Below are 16,668 nucleotides of genomic sequence, written 5' to 3' on the forward strand. Positions count from 1 at the left end.
TTGTGCATGCTAGGCAAGTACTCTACCACTGAGCTATACCCTCAACACCACTTGACAATTCTGTTTCCTCATTTGTGAGGATAGAGGCAGATGGTGATAGTGCCTACCTCAAAGGTATAAGGTACAAATCCAGGAAATTTGATTGAGTGTATTTTGTAAGTGGCCTTGTTTCAGGCACTGAGGGATAGAGGTGAAGCTCACAACAGGCCTTAGGGCCTCCTCTGGGTGTGTTTTAGGAACTTAGAGATGTCACATAAAAAGCCTGGGTTATATGCTAGGTGATAAAAGTGGGGCAACAGATATGGAGCACAAGAAGAGAGTGGGTAACTCGGGTGTAGGGTATCAGGTGTGCCTAGGCACACAAAATAGGAAAGAACATTGGCACTGGGGACAAAATGGTGAGCATGGAGGAAATGGGGCACTCTGCCTGGCACAGAAAATATCCAACCCAGGTAAGATGCTCTTTTTGAAAGAGTTTGCCCTGGATGTCCTCCTTTTTCCTGGGTAGGTAAATAACGTGGCACCTTCATAGTTTTGTTCTGTTACTCGTGGGGTGGGATAGGCAGAGTTGGTGGGTCTGGGCTTCCCCTCCCCTCCCCCTGCTGCCATTATCAGTTGTGTCCAGATGGTCACAGGCTCCTTAATCTGGGATAATCGGTGGGTCACAGCCCAGCTGGGACCTGGGTCTTTGTGTCTGGCTATGATGTGCCAGCCCCAGCTGGAAAGACTGCAGACAGGCCCTGGGGCTCTGGAAGATGGGGAGGACAGAGGGTCTGGCCCTGTTCTGGAGGGAGATATGAGGAACAGATGATAACTCCTCTTCAAAAGGCAATCTGAGCATAAATAAGGGGGCTTCTGCAGATGGGCCTGGCCAGGGCCTCCAGCCTTGGGCTTAGCTTCAAAATCTGCCTGGTTTGTTTTGTTCCCTCTCTATTAAGCACACCCCCACCTACCCAGCAGTTTTGTCACTGCCCCTAGAGCCTCAGGCCACACCACGTGTTTATAATGGCATCAGGAACTTGTGCCTAATATTGATATTGGGGATCTGGCAGGTCCAGGTGCACAGCCAGGCTGGCTGGGTTCTCAGGCCTGTGACTCTGGTGTCCTTCATCCTTCATGAAATATTTCATACTTTTAGAAAATGTCCAGTGCTGTTTTGAAGGTAAATGAGGTAATGAGTGTTTCATGGGCTGAATAGGTATCCCTCTAAAGTGCATAATGGAACCTAATACCCAATGTAATGATATTGTGAGGTGTGGCCTTTGGGGAACTCATGCAGTCACTTGAGACTAGTGCCTTTTTGAAGGGAGATGCCTTGCCCACTTCCATTAGGTGAGGTCACAGCAAGAAAGCGCCATCTGTGAAGCAGAACCCTCACCAGACACTAAGTCTGCTAGTGCCTTGATCTTAAACTTCCCTACACAACTGTGAAAAATAAATTTCTATTGTTTACAAGTTGCTTAATCTAAGGTTATTTTGATACAGCAGCTTGATGGACTAAGATGGTATAAAAGTGCTTTGAAAACAATAAAAGCAGGGAGCAGATGTTAGGGATTGCATCTCCAGGCCAAGGAGGCTCACCTTGGAATACACACACACACCAACCTTTGAATGAGGTTTTATTTTCACAAGAAAAGGGGGCAATAAGTTAAAGGGCCATTGACATTGGAGGTTCCAGGAGGGGAGAGTGGTATGCCTGTATTCTCCCTGCCTGTCTCCTGGCTCAGGCAGTCCCAATCTGAATCACCTGCCCAGGCTCTGAACAATAGTAACACAGCCATGGGAGCTGGTACAGCGCTGCAGGGATGGCTGGGCCTCCACTTGCCCACTGCTGGGGTCAAAGGTGAAGACCCTATCGGTGCTTTCCCCATGATCATCCCGCCCGCCGAGGATGTGGACCTTCCCATCACACACAGTCAAGCCACAGCTCTCCTGGATGGACAAAGAGAGACAGTCAACTATGGGGTCCAGCCTGGGGCTCCCTACTGCAATCCTAGCTGGCCAGACCAGATAATAGAAACTTTCCCTACAAACGTAGGGAGGCAGAAATTAGAGTTCAGGCTCTGGCTTGACCCTTTTTAAATGAATGGCATAATCAGGTCATCTGCTCTGGGCCTTAAGTTTCCTCATCTGCAAAGGGTGAAGAATAATAGTACTTTCTTCATAGGGTACTCTTCCACAGTTAATGGGAATAAGTATGTAAAGCATTGTACATAGTGCCTTAGGAGGCAAAGGCAATATTGCCTGGGATATAGTAAATACACCGGGAATGATAATCACATCACCAACACCTAAGAAGCCAGAAATCTCCTGGTTCTTAGGAATGCTGAAGGTCAGGATTGGCAGGGACCACCAGTCCAACCACACCTCCCCATAGTCTCTGGAGTCTCTGGAAGGAGATAGAAAGTCCAGGAGACAAGGAACTATAGGCACCAGAGTAGCTGACCTGGACCTCCTGTTTGTGGTACTACTGGAGCAAGTAAACTTAGCAGAATCCTCCCCCACTTCCCACTGCACAACATGTTGTCAGCTGGTGGCCTTTGGAGGTAGGAAAAAAAACACTGAAGGGTCATTGAGATCAACCCTTCACTCAAAGATACAGCACTTGCAGTTCTAGGCTTTGCCTTAATATATCCTAATCGGTGGCCTTGGGCCAACCTCTCTAAGGCCAGCTGCCTCATCTGTGAAAGTTTGATCATTACTGGGAGGACAGAGCTAGAGAATCATGTACCACATAAGACCCACCACTTCCAAGATCCACTTTCCTGAATGGACCATTGATTGCCAGGGCCCAGGCTATGGATCCTCCACTTACCACGGGACTGGGAAGGACAGCAGCCTCCCCCCAGACATCTGTGCCAGGGTCATAGGTGAAGATTTTGCTCAGGAGGCCCCCCACCACATAGATGGTATCCTCAAGGGAGACAGCTTCAAGACACCGCTGGGAGAAGGGCGCTGGTGACCGCAGGCTCCACTGGCCCTCCTTGGGGTCAAAGCACTGTACCTGAGGGGCAGGAAAGCAGTGGTGGTGAAGCTTATCTCCAAGTGCCCCATTGCCCGTGTCCTTCCACTTCGTTCCCCAGGGATACTCAGCACACCACCAATATCAACCAGGCCTGGGCTAGTGTCTGGAATGTAGAGACCCACTGTCCTTGCTATCAGCCTAGTTCTGCTTTCTATGTTCTATCCCCAATCCCTGGATGCCCTTTGTCAAAAGCCTCCTCATCTTTCAAGGTCCAGCTCAAATGTCACCCACTCCTAAAGCCCTTCGGGGTGTTTCCTACCTCCTCCACCAAAGGAACAGTACCTTTAATGGAGGAGAAATTAGGCCCTAATGAGATTAATCATCTGAGCCCAATATCAAGCTGGGAGAGGTTCATGTCCTAGCAGGTGAAGGTACTATCCATATTCCTCTTTTTTCCTCAACAGAGATTTGTCCCTGGTTGTATACATTGTCAATCCTCTTTCATGGTGCTCTGGGGTTATGGCGATGTTCCAGCTAACACACCTTGCAGCCTGCTGCTACAGCTGCTACAGGCCTTTCAGGGGTGCACACCTATAGCTGGCTGCCTGTTTACCATTACTCTTTCCTCAGTTGTATCCTTGGAGGCCTCCCAGAATAGCCTTTAATAAATGAGTGCTACATGAGAAGGTGTGGAATGGCACCAACCGCTACTGGTGTCCCCTATTCCACTCCAGGAAGGTTTGCTGGAGAAATGGAGTCCTGGGAATAAGGAGGAGTGAGGGTTCCTAATTTGGGAAAAATTGGGGTACCAGGACCACAGGCTTGTGAGGCCATCAGGGGAGGGAGGGAGCAGCCATGAAAAAAATAAGTTTTTATTCACAAAAAACTAAACGCTACAATAGATTAGTAGACTATAGTTCATTCACCCAGTGGGATGTTACAGACACTGAAATGATGGCCATTAAGTTCTAAGCATGTGGAAAGTGCTTATACTTAAACTAGAAAGCAGAATGCAAAATTTTACAGTAAGAACATAAAACTAATACAGAAAAGCAAAAGTCAATTTGTGGAAATATTTGTAGTACTTATGCTTAGGTGGTGGGGCTGTTTCCTTTCCTTCTAGGCTTTGAATGAATGTATTTTTGGAGAGGGATGGAGAAAAAACTTCAATCCTATCCCTGCCCTCACTTAATTTTTAAATCTATGAGACCCATATGGATGGGATCAGCCCGAATACTCAAGTCCAGGTGTGCTGCTGGTGTGACACTCGGGTCATTTCTCTGAATTCATTGCCGTGCCTGAAATCTTAGGCTGACTCCTGGGCTGCTGACGTGATTGAGAAAATGGACCAGCACACACAAACACCCAAGTTTACGGCTGACGCACACTAAGCACCGCTGATTCCCTATAACTTCTAATGCCCCTTCCACGCCCCTAGACCTGCACCCACCTTGTCGGTATTGAAGCCATCCTGCCCAGCGCCCCCGATAACGTAGAGACGACCAGCACAGGTCGCCACCGCCGCAGAGCTCACCGCCTCTGGCAGGGGCGCGGCCGCGGTCCAGGTGTTAAAGAAAGGGTCATAGCGCTCCATGCTGCGCAGGCGCCGAAGGCCATCGAAGCCACCCACCGCGAACAGCTGTAGGTGAGAACATCAGTGGTGTCTGGAGTCAGGGCCATAGGCGAATCTGCGGCTCCACCGCTTTAGTCTGAGTGGGCAACTGTCACCACCCCAGCTTCCAAATTAACATGGGCAAATCTTAAGCACAGACACCACCTGGGCATCTTTCACCCAGTTAGGGAACTTCGCTGAGATGCTTCCTCTCCTTAACTGGGATAATGAGGCTGGTCTCTAAAATGCAGATTACAAATACCTGATGCTTACTTATAACAGCTAGAGTATTACCACCTCCACTTAATCAATGCTAAAAAGCACTTCTGTGCCGGGCTTGGTGGCGCACCCCTGTAATCCTGGCGGCTAGGGAAGCTGAGACAGGAGGGTCACAGCAATAACGAGGCGCTAAGCAACTCAGACCCTGACTCCAAATAAAATACAAAATAGGGCTGGAGAATGTGGCTTAGTGGCATCCCTGGGTTCAACCCCTGGTGCCAAATAAATAAATATTTTTACCTTCCTTCCTTCCTTCCTTTTGGTACTGGAGATTGAACTCAGGGGCACTCAACCACTGATCAAAATCCCCAGCCCTTTCTTATATTTTATTTAGAGACAGGGTCTTCTGAGTTGATTAGGGCCTTGATATATTGCTGAGGCTGGCTTTGAACTCCCGATCCTCTTGCCCCATCTTCCAAACCATTGGGATCACAAGCGTGCACTGCCGAACCCAGCATTTTTGTGTTTTTGAATTCAGGATGTAGTTTATAAAGATAATTGGCAGAATTTTTTTCTTTTCTTTTTTTGTGCTGGGGATTGAATCCAGGGGCACTTTTATCACTGACCTACAAATACAGTCCTCAAAAAAAAAAAAAAAAAAAAGGGAGGGAGGGCTAGGGTTGTAGCTCAATGGTAGAGTGCTTGCCTCTCACATGTGAGGTACTCACTGGGTTCAATCCTCAGCACCACATAAAAATAAATTAATTAACTAAAATGTATTGTGTCCATCTACAACTATACACACACACACACTATATATATATATATATATATATATATATATATACAAAAAAAATAAATTAATTAATTATACTTTGAGAGAGGATCTCCCTAAGTTGCTGAAGATCTCCCTGAATTACTGAGGCTAACCTAAACTTGCAGTCCTCCTGCCTTAGCCTCCCCAGTTGCAAGGATTACAGGTATGCACTACCAACACCCAACTAGAAGTTTTTGTCTTAAGTGGAAGAGTCAAGTTTCAAACCTGGACTGTTTGGCCCCACAGCTCACCACCTTTGACCACTAGCCTGCATTATTACAGTAATGGCTATTATTGTTAGCATTAGTAGTATTATGTGATCTTAGGCAAGTCCCTTTCCTTTCTTGGACCTCAGATCCCTTCTTACTTCCGGAGGTTCATAGAGAGCCTTCCCCCAGATGGTCCACATCTGTGTCTTGGGTCCCACGGTAATAATCACATTGTATGCCTACCTGACCCTGCACAGCTGCCATCTTGTGCCTCCACCTCCCCTTGTGCAGCGAGGCTACTTTGATCCAGGTGTGCAGATGGGAGCTAAACATCCACATATCACGGCTGTTGATATGACCCCCTAGGGAGAAATAAGCAACCGTTGCCTCCAGGCCCTCTTGCTATCCCCAGCACCCCCAAAAAACAGAAACACAGACGCTCAAAGGAAGGGTTAAGGATAGAAAGTAGAAAGGACATCCACTGAGCCATTGTAAGACCCTCTGATCCCAGACTGCTTTGAATGAAGAGAAGATCTTGAGTTAGGGCTCTTGAGGAACAGAATAAGGAAGAAAGACATAATCTTCACTGGGTGCCTTGGGTGCTTTGTACTCAGGGAAGCAAACGTCGGGGTGGGGGCTCTAGTCAAGAGTAGGAGCTTCAGGAATGTTCTGGAGACCAGGGGAAAGCAGAGCCATCTGCACAGGGATGGGGGAAGGGGTAGAGGGTAAGGCAGTAATCCTACATCACTTCTGCTTTCACCTTCATGATTTCATTTCCATTCTCAACCCTCCATGAGAAGCAGGAATTATGGTACCTAGTTTCCATAAGCAAACTCATGAGACGTGGGAGTTCAGGAATGACCTGCTGAATGCCTCATGTTCTGGCTCCCAAGCCCAGCACTTATGTTGCTGAAGGACACCACTAGCTACACCAGTGTGTCCCCCTGCTAGACTACATATCTCTTCTGCCAATATCTGTAGGTTATCAGGCAAAGTCCCGCCCCTGTCTCCCGACTGGAGGGGAAAAATAAAGGGGCGGTGTGCAGGAGGCTCTGAGCCAATCCTGTGGGGCTCCTGCTGTGGCCCCGCCCTCACCAGAAACGTAGACGTCATTGCGAAGAGCACAGGCCGCAAACTCTGAGCGCATGTAGCCAGGCAGGCTGGGCAGTGGGGTCCAGCGCCGGCTCTCTGGGTGGTATGCATCGGCGAAAGGTAGCTTCAGGAGACCCTTGCGGTCACAACCACCAATGACCACGATCACTTCAGCCAGGTCCATGAATCTGGCGTGGGGATAAACCCAAGGCCTGTTGACCAGCAACCAAGGTGTAGCCCTTTTTCAACCCTTGCTGACCACACTACAATACTTCTGCCCTTCCATACCTAAATACCCACCTCTCCAGTGACCCCACTGAACTCCATCACTGCCAACCTTCCCTTTGGTTACCAATGGGAAAAGGTCACGAATTTTATTCTGTTCACTTCTGAGTTATAGAAAAAAAAAAAAACTTTAAAAAGTCCTTCCCCATAAAAATCACCTCGTTTAATCGTGACTATGGTAGGAGGTAGGGATTACTACCCCTTTTACAGGGGAGGAAACAGGATCACAGGCTACAGCTTGCTCAAAGCCAGATCCCATTACGAATCCATCCTCTTCACACTTTTCTGGCTTCCATCCCCCAAGCCATCCGGTAATTCCTTTGAATAGGACTGCTCACTCTTTCAGCAAAGCAACCCTTCCCCGACCCCCTCCACCCTTCAGGCTTCTGACCTCACCAGATTTTCCAAACCCTTAACTCAGCGGTTTCCTTATTCCTTTGACAGTGAGAATTATCTCTGCCCCAGGCCCTGGCCTTACTGTTAAGAGATTTAGTGGGTAAAAGTGTCATCCCTTCTTTTGTCCTTGAGGTGACAGATCATCTTGGACTACTCCACCCGTAGTCTACTGGTCTGGCATTCTGGGGATTGGGGTAAAACCCCTATTTAACTCTCCATGCCCCGCCCATTTATATCAATCGCTAGTCACTGGGCTCCTAGAGAGCAAGGGTTGTTTCCAAAGCACTCACTTCAAGACCTACAGAGTAAGCACTCAGAGTTATAGATGATCTGCAAGAAAAAGAGTGTGTTCCAGGACGACCTCTGTGCCTCTCCCAACTGCTCTGTTATCTCCTGGAGGGCAGTATTCTGGGCACTGGGCCTATGAAATGTTGCACGAATGACTGAATTTCATTCAATACGCACGACTAAGTGAATTAAGTAATGGTGAAAGAATGAGTGGGTAGTTGAAGAACACGGAACTAGCGGAGGGTGGGAGGAAGGGAAGCGGCGGCCGGCCGTACCTCCGCGGCCGGGCCCGCAGCGCGCCGGCCTCTCGGCCCAGGATGAAGCTGGCGCGGGCCTCGAGCAGCAGAGGACGGCACTCGCCGCAGGCCTGCAGCAGCTCATCAGCTTCCACTTTCTCCAGGAAGTAGGCGGGCGCCAGCAGTGGGAGACGCACGTGCTCCAGCAGGCGCCGCAGCTGCCCGCGGCGGGCGGGCGCGTCGTGCCGCACCCAGCGCATGGCTGCCTCGAACACCGCCTCTTCTCGTGCCACGCCCAGCGCGGGGTCTGCCAGCAGCGCCGCCACTTCGTTGGGTGTCAGCTCCAGGAAGTCAGCGTGGCGTGCCACCTCGGAGAAGGCTTGGCGCAGCACGCGGCCGCAGCGCTCTGCCAGAGAGGCGAGCGAGAAAGCGGCGGCTACTCGGCGCAGCGCCAAGCTGTTGTGGGCGCGCAGGCGGCCCTCGAGGAAGCGAGCGCAGACCTCGCGCAGGCCCACCACTCCCAGCCTCTCGGCCAGCGCCAGCACGGCGGCCGCCTCCTCCTCGGCGCGCAGCCGCACGCCCGCGCCGTAGACGTAGTCGAGCACCACGGCTAGCGCCGCAGCCGCTGCCCTGCCTGTCGGCCCGGTGCCAGGCTCCTCGGGTGACATCTGTACCACCGGCACCACGGCGAGGCAGCGCTCGTGTCGACCGGCCCCGAACAGGCTGCGAAAATAGGCGCTGCCCGCGCTGAGCGCGGCACGGTGACAGGGGAAGTCGCGGCCACCGGCGCGCAGAACCACGTCGGTGAGGATGCCATTTCGCCGATACGCGTTGAGGGTCTGCAGGACGCGCTGCGCGTGGCAGGATGCTGCACACGGCGCCTCGCAGCCCCTCTCGGAATCCTGCGGGCCGGGGGCCTCCCGCATCCTGCAGGGTGGAGAACACAGCGTCGGGAAATTTTCCTGCGAGGCTGGCCTAGGATCAGGAGGCACTACTCGCGACCCAAACCAGCCACTTATTCTTTAGTTCGCTCACTGGCTTACTCTTGCACGCACAAACGTAACGTGTGCTTGGATTCATTCAGACGCTCTTCTAACCAGACTCGTGGCTATAATCTAGCCTCTGCCCTATCCGTACCACCTCCTCCCATCACCCACTAAAGCCATATTGCCCTTTTTTCTTCAGACTCGCTAAGCTTTTTTCTATCAGTCTCCGCAGGAGGCAGATGGCAGGCTCTCAAATAGGGTAATTTGTGGAGAGTCCAATAAAGGAACGGTTTACAAAAACCTAAGCAGTATTTAGGGACTCCAACAGGGATAGAACAGTGCCACGGGGCTACCAGCAGTAGGGAGTCTTCATCACCAAGGTGTGAAGGAGGGAGGGTTCCAGGAACATGGACAAAATATCTCTATAAGGACGGTTCCATGACAGGAGCTGCAGTATTTGATTAAGGGTTTCAGACTACCCTAGGGACTCCAGTGTGTGCGTTCGAAAGTGCACACAGGTGCACAATAATTATCTCCCTTTCTCCAACTTTGCTGCTGCTCTCCCGTACGTAGGTGTAGGTACTTCCTATTGACCAAACTCTGATTATATTTATTTAATGTCTGCCCCACCCTCACAGCACAGCATCATGCTATAGTAAGTGCTTAGACCTGTTCAAAGTCGAGTGAATGTAATGAAACAAGTATTTATTGAGAGACTTCCCAGAGGTCACAGTTTGGCAGAGGTCCCCTGGGGGAAGTATGAAGCATCTAGGGAGCTCACAGAATGGGTAGTAAACTCAATTTGAGGGGATTCAGGGGAAATGTTCCTGAGGGGTCCTTCAAACTGAGAAGGCTGGGTAGAATTAGTGAAGCCAAAGGAGTAAAGGGAAGGTGCCTACTGTTGTGGGGAAGTGGAGAGAACCTGGCTGTAGCGCTCTGACCTAGATTGGGTAAGTTGTGAGCACTCAGAGGGAACCTCCCCCTCAGAGATTTGCTGCTAGGAGCAAAGGAGGGGTGTTTGGAAGAGCTGAACTCCACAGACTGAAGAGCTGTTCCCCACTGGTTAGGGTTTGGACCTTATGAGCATACAGCCTCTGCTTGCATCCCTCTAGGGTGGGGAGCATACCTTTATGTCTTATTCCAGGGAAGCTCAGCTCTGCACTCGACCCCTTGCCTCTCCCTCCATTCTCCTGATCTCAACTGCTCTGCCACCTCTAGAGGTGAGATCTTGCCTGGTGTCAGCCTGGTTGGCTGGGCGGTGGACTCCCTACCGTAGCTTCACAGAAAGTAAGCTTCCTGGTGGACAACGAAGTTAACTACATTTGCCCAAGTAGAGCGGGCTGAGCCCTGACTGGCTCTGTAGAGGCTCTGCATGTCTAGCTACTCTGCCACTGGCCAGGGTGGGGGTGTGACTTGGAGCAGCCAAAGACCATCAGAGGGAGGTAAGGCAGTTCATTACAGTGTGTTGCCCTCTATGTATGCTAAGCCAGCCCAGGATGAAGCCACACACTGAGGTCAGCCTCATCAGGAAAAGGAGGGACTTCTCCCCACTGAGATGTCCCAGGGCTGGAGGGGCTCCCTGAGAGGAGGGAAGAGGTTCTGTCCTGGGAAGTGCACATGTACTTTTTCATTCTACTCTCCACCACTCTAGGTACTGTGAACTATGGACACAGGGACTTGAGACCCAGTTTCCATCCTGAGGATTCCCAGTCTAGAGCATGGGGGGCTCCACCCAGGTGGAATATGGAAGGTAGAGCTTCCCAGGTAGGGCTTCGTCAGCATTCTTCCATGGGGCAGTCTAAGCCCTGGCTAAGGTCGTGACGCAGACTGAGGCCCCACCTGTGGAAGTCAGCTCAACATGCCACCGTCCCTGTCTCTCTGTCACCCCCACACTCACTCACATGTACACAGCTCAGACTTCTGACACCACTACCACACAACCAGTCAGCCCTGCATCCTGAGCCTTGCCCAGGGCTACCTGGCACTTACCTGGCCACTCCCTCTCCCAGAGGCTCCGCAGCTGATGCTTTCACGAAGACCACTCCTGATTGTACCTGCTGCCTACACCCCAGCAGCCAGGCTCCAACGTCCCTCCCTGCCGCTCTGCCCAGACTCCCACTCAGGCTCAGCTGTGGGAGGACAAAGGGGCTGGACGCCAGCAGGAGAGGAGGAGGGGAGGGGGAGGGGGAGGGGTGGACGCTGGGCTTTTGTTCCACTCTTGGACCAGCCCCAGGAGGGGAGGGGGTGGGAGTAAGAGTGGGATTGACTGTGTGTGCAACTCTGGGATCTGGTATGCCTGGGATTGGGAGTGACTTGTGCTGGCCTTGTCCTTCAGTAATACATAGGGGTGTGTGTGTGTGTGTGTGTGTGTGGTGTGCCTCAGGTAGGCGAGGTGGTTGTCAACGTGTTGGTGTTCCAGTGTACCTATGTGTGAATGTGGGAGTGCGTGACTATAGCTTGAGGTGGTATGGACTTGTGGATGGATGACCACACTGCTGCAGAAGTGACCAAGAATGTGACTGCCACAGATGTGGATTGAGGTTTCTCTCCTTCTGCCTCTGTGTGACTATGCTGTATCCATATCCCTGCTTGATGGCAGACGTCATTGTGGGACTTTGCCTGACTCTATCTCAGTATCTGTGTCTTTTTGTTCATTTTTATGTATGTCATGAGTGTCTCGGACTTGTGTGTGTTGTGGGCCTGTATATCCGTGGTGTGTCTGTGTGTGTGACAGGGGTCTGTATAGCATGTGGTCCTGTGCCTGTCTGGTGTGGTATGAGTGGGGGATAAGCCCCTTGGAGGGGGCTCAGTGGGGTAGGGCATGGTGTTACTGGGAAGGCTGAGTTGGGTGGAGAGGGGCTGACCTGGCCTCCTGGAGCCAAGGAAGGGGATTCCACAGGCTGGTTCTGGATGACTTGCTGCCTCTACAAAGGCCCACAGAGCCTGACATCTACGGGGTTGCCCTCTTGGAAGGGGACAGCAACTTGGGGAGAAGATTGCTTTGATAAGAATCTGGGTAGACCCTGGGCACCTGGGACCTAGTCTGGCACTGTTGTGATGGTTGTGACCCTGATTAGCACTGCCCACCTCTTGGCCTGGCTCTTCATCTCAGCAGGCAGGATACACAAGATTCCTGCTCTGCCTATCATATTGGGTTGCTTAGAAGAAGGCCAGGTGTGAGGAGACCCTGACCCAGGCAGAGCAGGCTCAGACAGAATGGGGGCACGCATGGTGATCTTGACCAAGTGTGAGTCCTGAGGCTTGGCTAGAGTCTGTTCTGAGGACTTGCTCCAGGGAATGGTGAACTGCCCTTATACTGCAAAAAAGATTTCCTGTGTGAATATTATTTAAAGAATGTGAGATATTTGGGGGTCTTCATATCTCTTCTTGGGAAGAAGGGACTGGGGGTTCATAGAGAAGCCTGGAGAAGGTGGAAAGTGGGCTCAGACAGGATGAGGCTCCACCCTCTGAGGTCAGAAGGAAGAAAGGAGTGGTTTACAGGGGACAGCCAGAGGTCTAGGGCCCCTTCTCTGTTTCCTTGTGAAGTAGGTGGCGAGGCTGTTCTCTGCAGAGAAGGGGAGGCTGTGGAGGGTTCCAGGAAGGTAGGTTCCCCAGGTTATATAAGAGGAATCAGGGTGGACCATGGCTGCAGGCTTAGATGGAGACAAGCCAGACTGTCTGCCCATCTAAGGTATGACCGCCCTCCAACTTCCATTATTTGGGGTGAAAGGGTGGCAGCTGGACTGGCCCTGGATTGGAGGATGGGGTATGGGCTGGCTGTTCCAGTTGGGACCCCAGCCCTCTCCCTCCCCACTTTCCTCTCCTAAGATTCCAGGATGTCTTAAGGTTCCCAAGTGTGGCCAGGAGCCTCAGATACCCTGGCCAGTGGGCCAGGGGGAACTGACTAGATAGGGAAGGACTGGTGTGAAAGTTTTATTCTCTTTCCTATGTGGGCCTGACAGAGGTTGGAGAGAAGGCATAACATGATGGGGGATGTGCATTTTGGGTAGGGAAATGCCCCCAACCCCAACACTGGCCCAGCAGTTTCACTTACTGACTGTGTCCAGAGAAGAGGCTGGAGCTGACCCTTGCCCCATTAAGAAGCATTTGCCAGATATTCAGTAGCAAGGGAAGGAAGGGTAAGTCCCCTCAGCCCTGAGGGATAGTCCTAGAGGTTAACATGAGGGGTCAACATTTGGAAGGGACTCTTTTGTTTTCCTTCAAGAAGGTGCCAGAAACTTTGAGGCCTCAAGAATTCTATCTACCCTTGTCTGGAGATGAGACACATCCCTTGGCTCCCGGGAAGTGTGGCATTTGCTTCAGGCAGGCTAGAGCTGGGGTTCAGCCTCACCCTTTCCCCTTGGGACACACCCAAGACATACAGACCCCTGGGACAAACTCACAGTTAAAGATCTGCCCTGACTCCACAGTGGACCCCTCCCTGCAGAGAGCACACACCCCAAATATTGAAGAACAGGAAGGGGCATATGTGGTCCCTGGGCTGCGTTTTGACTTTTGGCCCAGGTGTTCCCATTATGCTAGGCATAGGAGTGTGCCTGCCTTAGGAAGGTCCAAAGCCCTGAGAACTCAAAGCCACCCCCTGTCATGGGGCAGAGGCCTGGTGAGGACTTGTTCTTCTATAGGGGAGCTCAGAGTGCCTCCATATGGCTGAGGGACCAGCTGTCCCACTCCCCAGCCCTGCATTTAACTACCTGTCCCCCTCTGTTATGGAAGGCGATGTGGGTTGGAGCCAGTCTCTGGGTGGGACACTGGCTCTGCCTGTTCTAAGCTATATGGCCTTAGACAATTGCTTTACGTCTGGGGCCAGGGCTGTTAAGGACACCTGGCATCATGACTGACAGGGTAGGGGCTCAGCCATCCTGCCACCATCCCAGAGTTACTGAGAACATTTCCTCCTCAAATCACAGGGCCAGAACTGAGCCTCAAACCCAGTATGCTCTGTTCCCACCCTCCTGCTGACAACTCATAGACAGCACACATCAAGATGGCAGCTTTAATCATCCTGGACGAGGCCCTCAGGCTCCCTCCACTGCAGGCCTACTGGCCACATGTCCATATTTCATCATGCTCAGAACACTTTTCCTAAGGGGTCTTTGCCCTGGGGCCACAGTGGGGGAACATGAGATTGTATCAGTCTGTAGATCTCCTGGGCCTCAGGGCCACTTCTTCCCCAGAGGCCTGTTGGACACTTGGGTGTGACATAGACCAGCCCTAAGCCTGTACTTCTGGCTATCTCCAGCTCCTCCTAGGTGACATGGTTCAAGCCCTCTGGTGGGGCAGGGGCTGGTGGTGCTGGTGGGAGGCTGGTTGGGAAGGAGGATGTATCTGGATCACAGCCACCGGCTTTCTCCCTGGGCAGAACTTCCTTGTGCTTTGAGACTGACATGGAGAGCAGAGCTGCCAGGGGCCAGGGGTAAAAGCCTAGCCCAGGTCTTCAAGGCAGGATAAAAATGGAGAAGTCAGTTGCCCATGGTGTGGACAGGTAGACAGACACAGGTGGGCAATTACATCCTCGTTGCCACGGAAGATGGCACCATCCAGTGACCCATCAAAGCTTTCTGGCTGGGATGTGAGAGAGGCCTGTGAGAGCAGGACCAGGCCCCAGACCCCACACTTCCCAGAAGAAGGAGCCCCAGGCCTGCAGGGGCATCTGAAAGGCTGGAATCCTGGCCCCGCTGGGCCTCAGGGGAGAGGAAACACCCTCCAAGAGAGGTCATGGTGACAAAGGGCTAGGCCCCAAGTAGAGGCTGCGGAGCCAGCTCCCGGAGCTCTCGGTCCAACACGCCAGCTCTCCTGGGCTCTCCTGGTTTCTATGTCAGGTACAGGCCCAGACAGACAGGTCTTCTGCTAACGCCCACCCCGGTCTGTAAGGGTCTTGGTGTGGCTGCTGCCCCCTCGGGAGCCCGCAGGCGTGGCAGTGCTGTTGGCATATGTGTCGTAGCTGCTGTCTGAACATACGGAGAGCTCATCGGAGACCTCCACGCCATCGCTGATCTCTGTTGGGCCAGAGGGAGACAGAATGTGAATGGGGAGGACAGGGTGAGGATGGTGACAGGTGGGGCGGGAAGGGTGGCCTGCAGCAATTCCTAGTGGGGCACTTAGAGACCCGGTGCAGCTGCTGGGTTCCAGCTGGCATTGAGCCTGGCATTCAAGGCCCTCCTGGTCTGCTGAACGCTCTGGCCTTGCCTCAATAGGAAGGAAGCCACCTGCACCTCCAGCCACAGGAAGCCACCTGCGCCCTCTTGAGTTTGGCACTCTTAGTCTCCATGGGATCTTTGTATATATTAGCCCCTCTCTTGGGAGGGACCAATGTCCTTGTGGACACTTCCTTTTCCTAAACTCTGACTCAAGTCTTCTCAGCTGTGTTGTGTCCCCCTTGTGGAAGCCTCCTCCGAGTCCCCCAGGGAGGGATGGGCCACTTCATGGACAGCCCCTGCTTCCTTTGGCCCCACCACATTTGGTGTGAGTTCTAGGACCCGACTAAACAGAGTGGCTCCCGAACATCTGTGCTGTAGAGATGGCAGAATGCAGGGCACAGACGGGTTCAGGGAAGGTCTGCTGAGTGAAGCTCAGCCCGGAAGAATGCTCTCTGGTTCCCGGTGCCCAGGCAAAGTGTTCCCACACTGCCCCCACCAGGAGCACCCTCCACCCACTACCCGGGTGGGTACTCTCTACCGTCCTCCACACTCCAGCTACATCATCACACCAAAACCTTCCTTGCTGCCCCAGGGAGCTCTGACCCCACTCTCCTCAGCACCCGCACTGGGAGAGCTCCAGCAACCCTCGATTTTCCATGTCTGTCCATAGAGCTGCCTCCTCCATCCGACAGGGCTTGCCAATGGGCTAGCAACGAGTAGGGTAAAATCATTATTTGTGCGCCTGTATGTGAACTAGGGGAAGGAAGATGGACCTTCAAACAGGCCCCTCCCCACCCGCACATCGCCCTTGCCCAACAACTGTGGTGTGAAAGGGAGCCACAGGATCCCGAGCTGCCTGCCTGTGGAGGTGTGTGTGTTTCCGTGTGTGTGCCTCTGTATGTGTGTGCCTCTGTATGTGTGCAGGTGTAAACCCAAGTGGGCTATGTACACCTGTCTGTGTCCCTACATACATGCGCTGTGTGACATTGCTTGTAGGTGTGAGCCCCTGCCCAGGGCTTGCTTCGCTTGTCTGCAGGCTGCTTACCTGAGAAGATGAGCTTCTCCTTCATGATGCTGACATCCCGGCTGGTCCGGCGCACTGCAGCGCTCAGCATGATCTGCTCAGGGTTGTAGCTCCGGATGCCACCCAGGCGCCACCTGCAGAAATGGTCCCATGGGCATCAGGTCCTTCCCCACCCCTTCGTGCAGCACAGACCCTGCCACTTCCAGAGGCTCTCTGGATGTGGCTTGAGAAACCGGCCAGACTCATGTCCCACTGGACAAATAGGGAAACAGGTCCAGAGAGGGACAGGGTGGGGACTTGTGTCAGAGTCTACTGGTTCTCGGCCAGGGCTCTCCTGCCTCCCTTTACCTCCAGAACCCTAAACTGGCAACCTGGCCCAGA

The 16,668-nt window shown here is 52.5% G+C and overlaps 2 protein-coding genes across 4 annotated transcripts in view; both read right to left on the reverse strand.

Moving 5' to 3' along the window:
* Window positions 1-1,512: 1,512 nt before the first annotated feature.
* On the reverse strand, window positions 1,513-9,045 carry Klhl35 (kelch like family member 35). The gene is made up of 6 exons (XM_046441996.2): window positions 8,159-9,045; window positions 6,918-7,102; window positions 6,066-6,184; window positions 4,416-4,604; window positions 2,816-3,004; window positions 1,513-1,932 (listed from the first exon to the last, which is right to left on the reverse strand). The coding sequence occupies exons 1-6, from the start codon at window positions 9,043-9,045 to the stop codon at window positions 1,744-1,746; spliced, it is 1,758 nt and encodes a 585-aa protein (XP_046297952.1). The 3' UTR covers window positions 1,513-1,743.
* Window positions 9,046-14,105: 5,060 nt separating this feature from the next.
* The window catches only part of Gdpd5 (glycerophosphodiester phosphodiesterase domain containing 5), an 81,328-nt gene continuing 78,765 nt past the window's right edge, over window positions 14,106-16,668 (reverse strand). For all 3 annotated transcript variants that reach the window (XM_058578546.1, XM_058578547.1, XM_046441997.2), the window contains 2 exons: window positions 16,309-16,421; window positions 14,106-15,122 (listed from right to left, as the gene is read on the reverse strand). In XM_058578546.1, coding sequence (XP_058434529.1) covers window positions 14,974-15,122; window positions 16,309-16,421 — 262 coding nt within the window. In that variant the 3' untranslated portion in view covers window positions 14,106-14,973. The remainder of the gene's footprint in view (window positions 15,123-16,308; window positions 16,422-16,668) is intronic.

Source organism: Marmota monax, unplaced genomic scaffold (assembly GCF_021218885.2).
Source record: "Marmota monax isolate L192 unplaced genomic scaffold, Marmota_monax_Labrador192_F-V1.1 WCK01_AAM20220418_F8-fsc00068, whole genome shotgun sequence".
NCBI lineage: Eukaryota > Metazoa > Chordata > Mammalia > Rodentia > Sciuridae > Marmota > Marmota monax.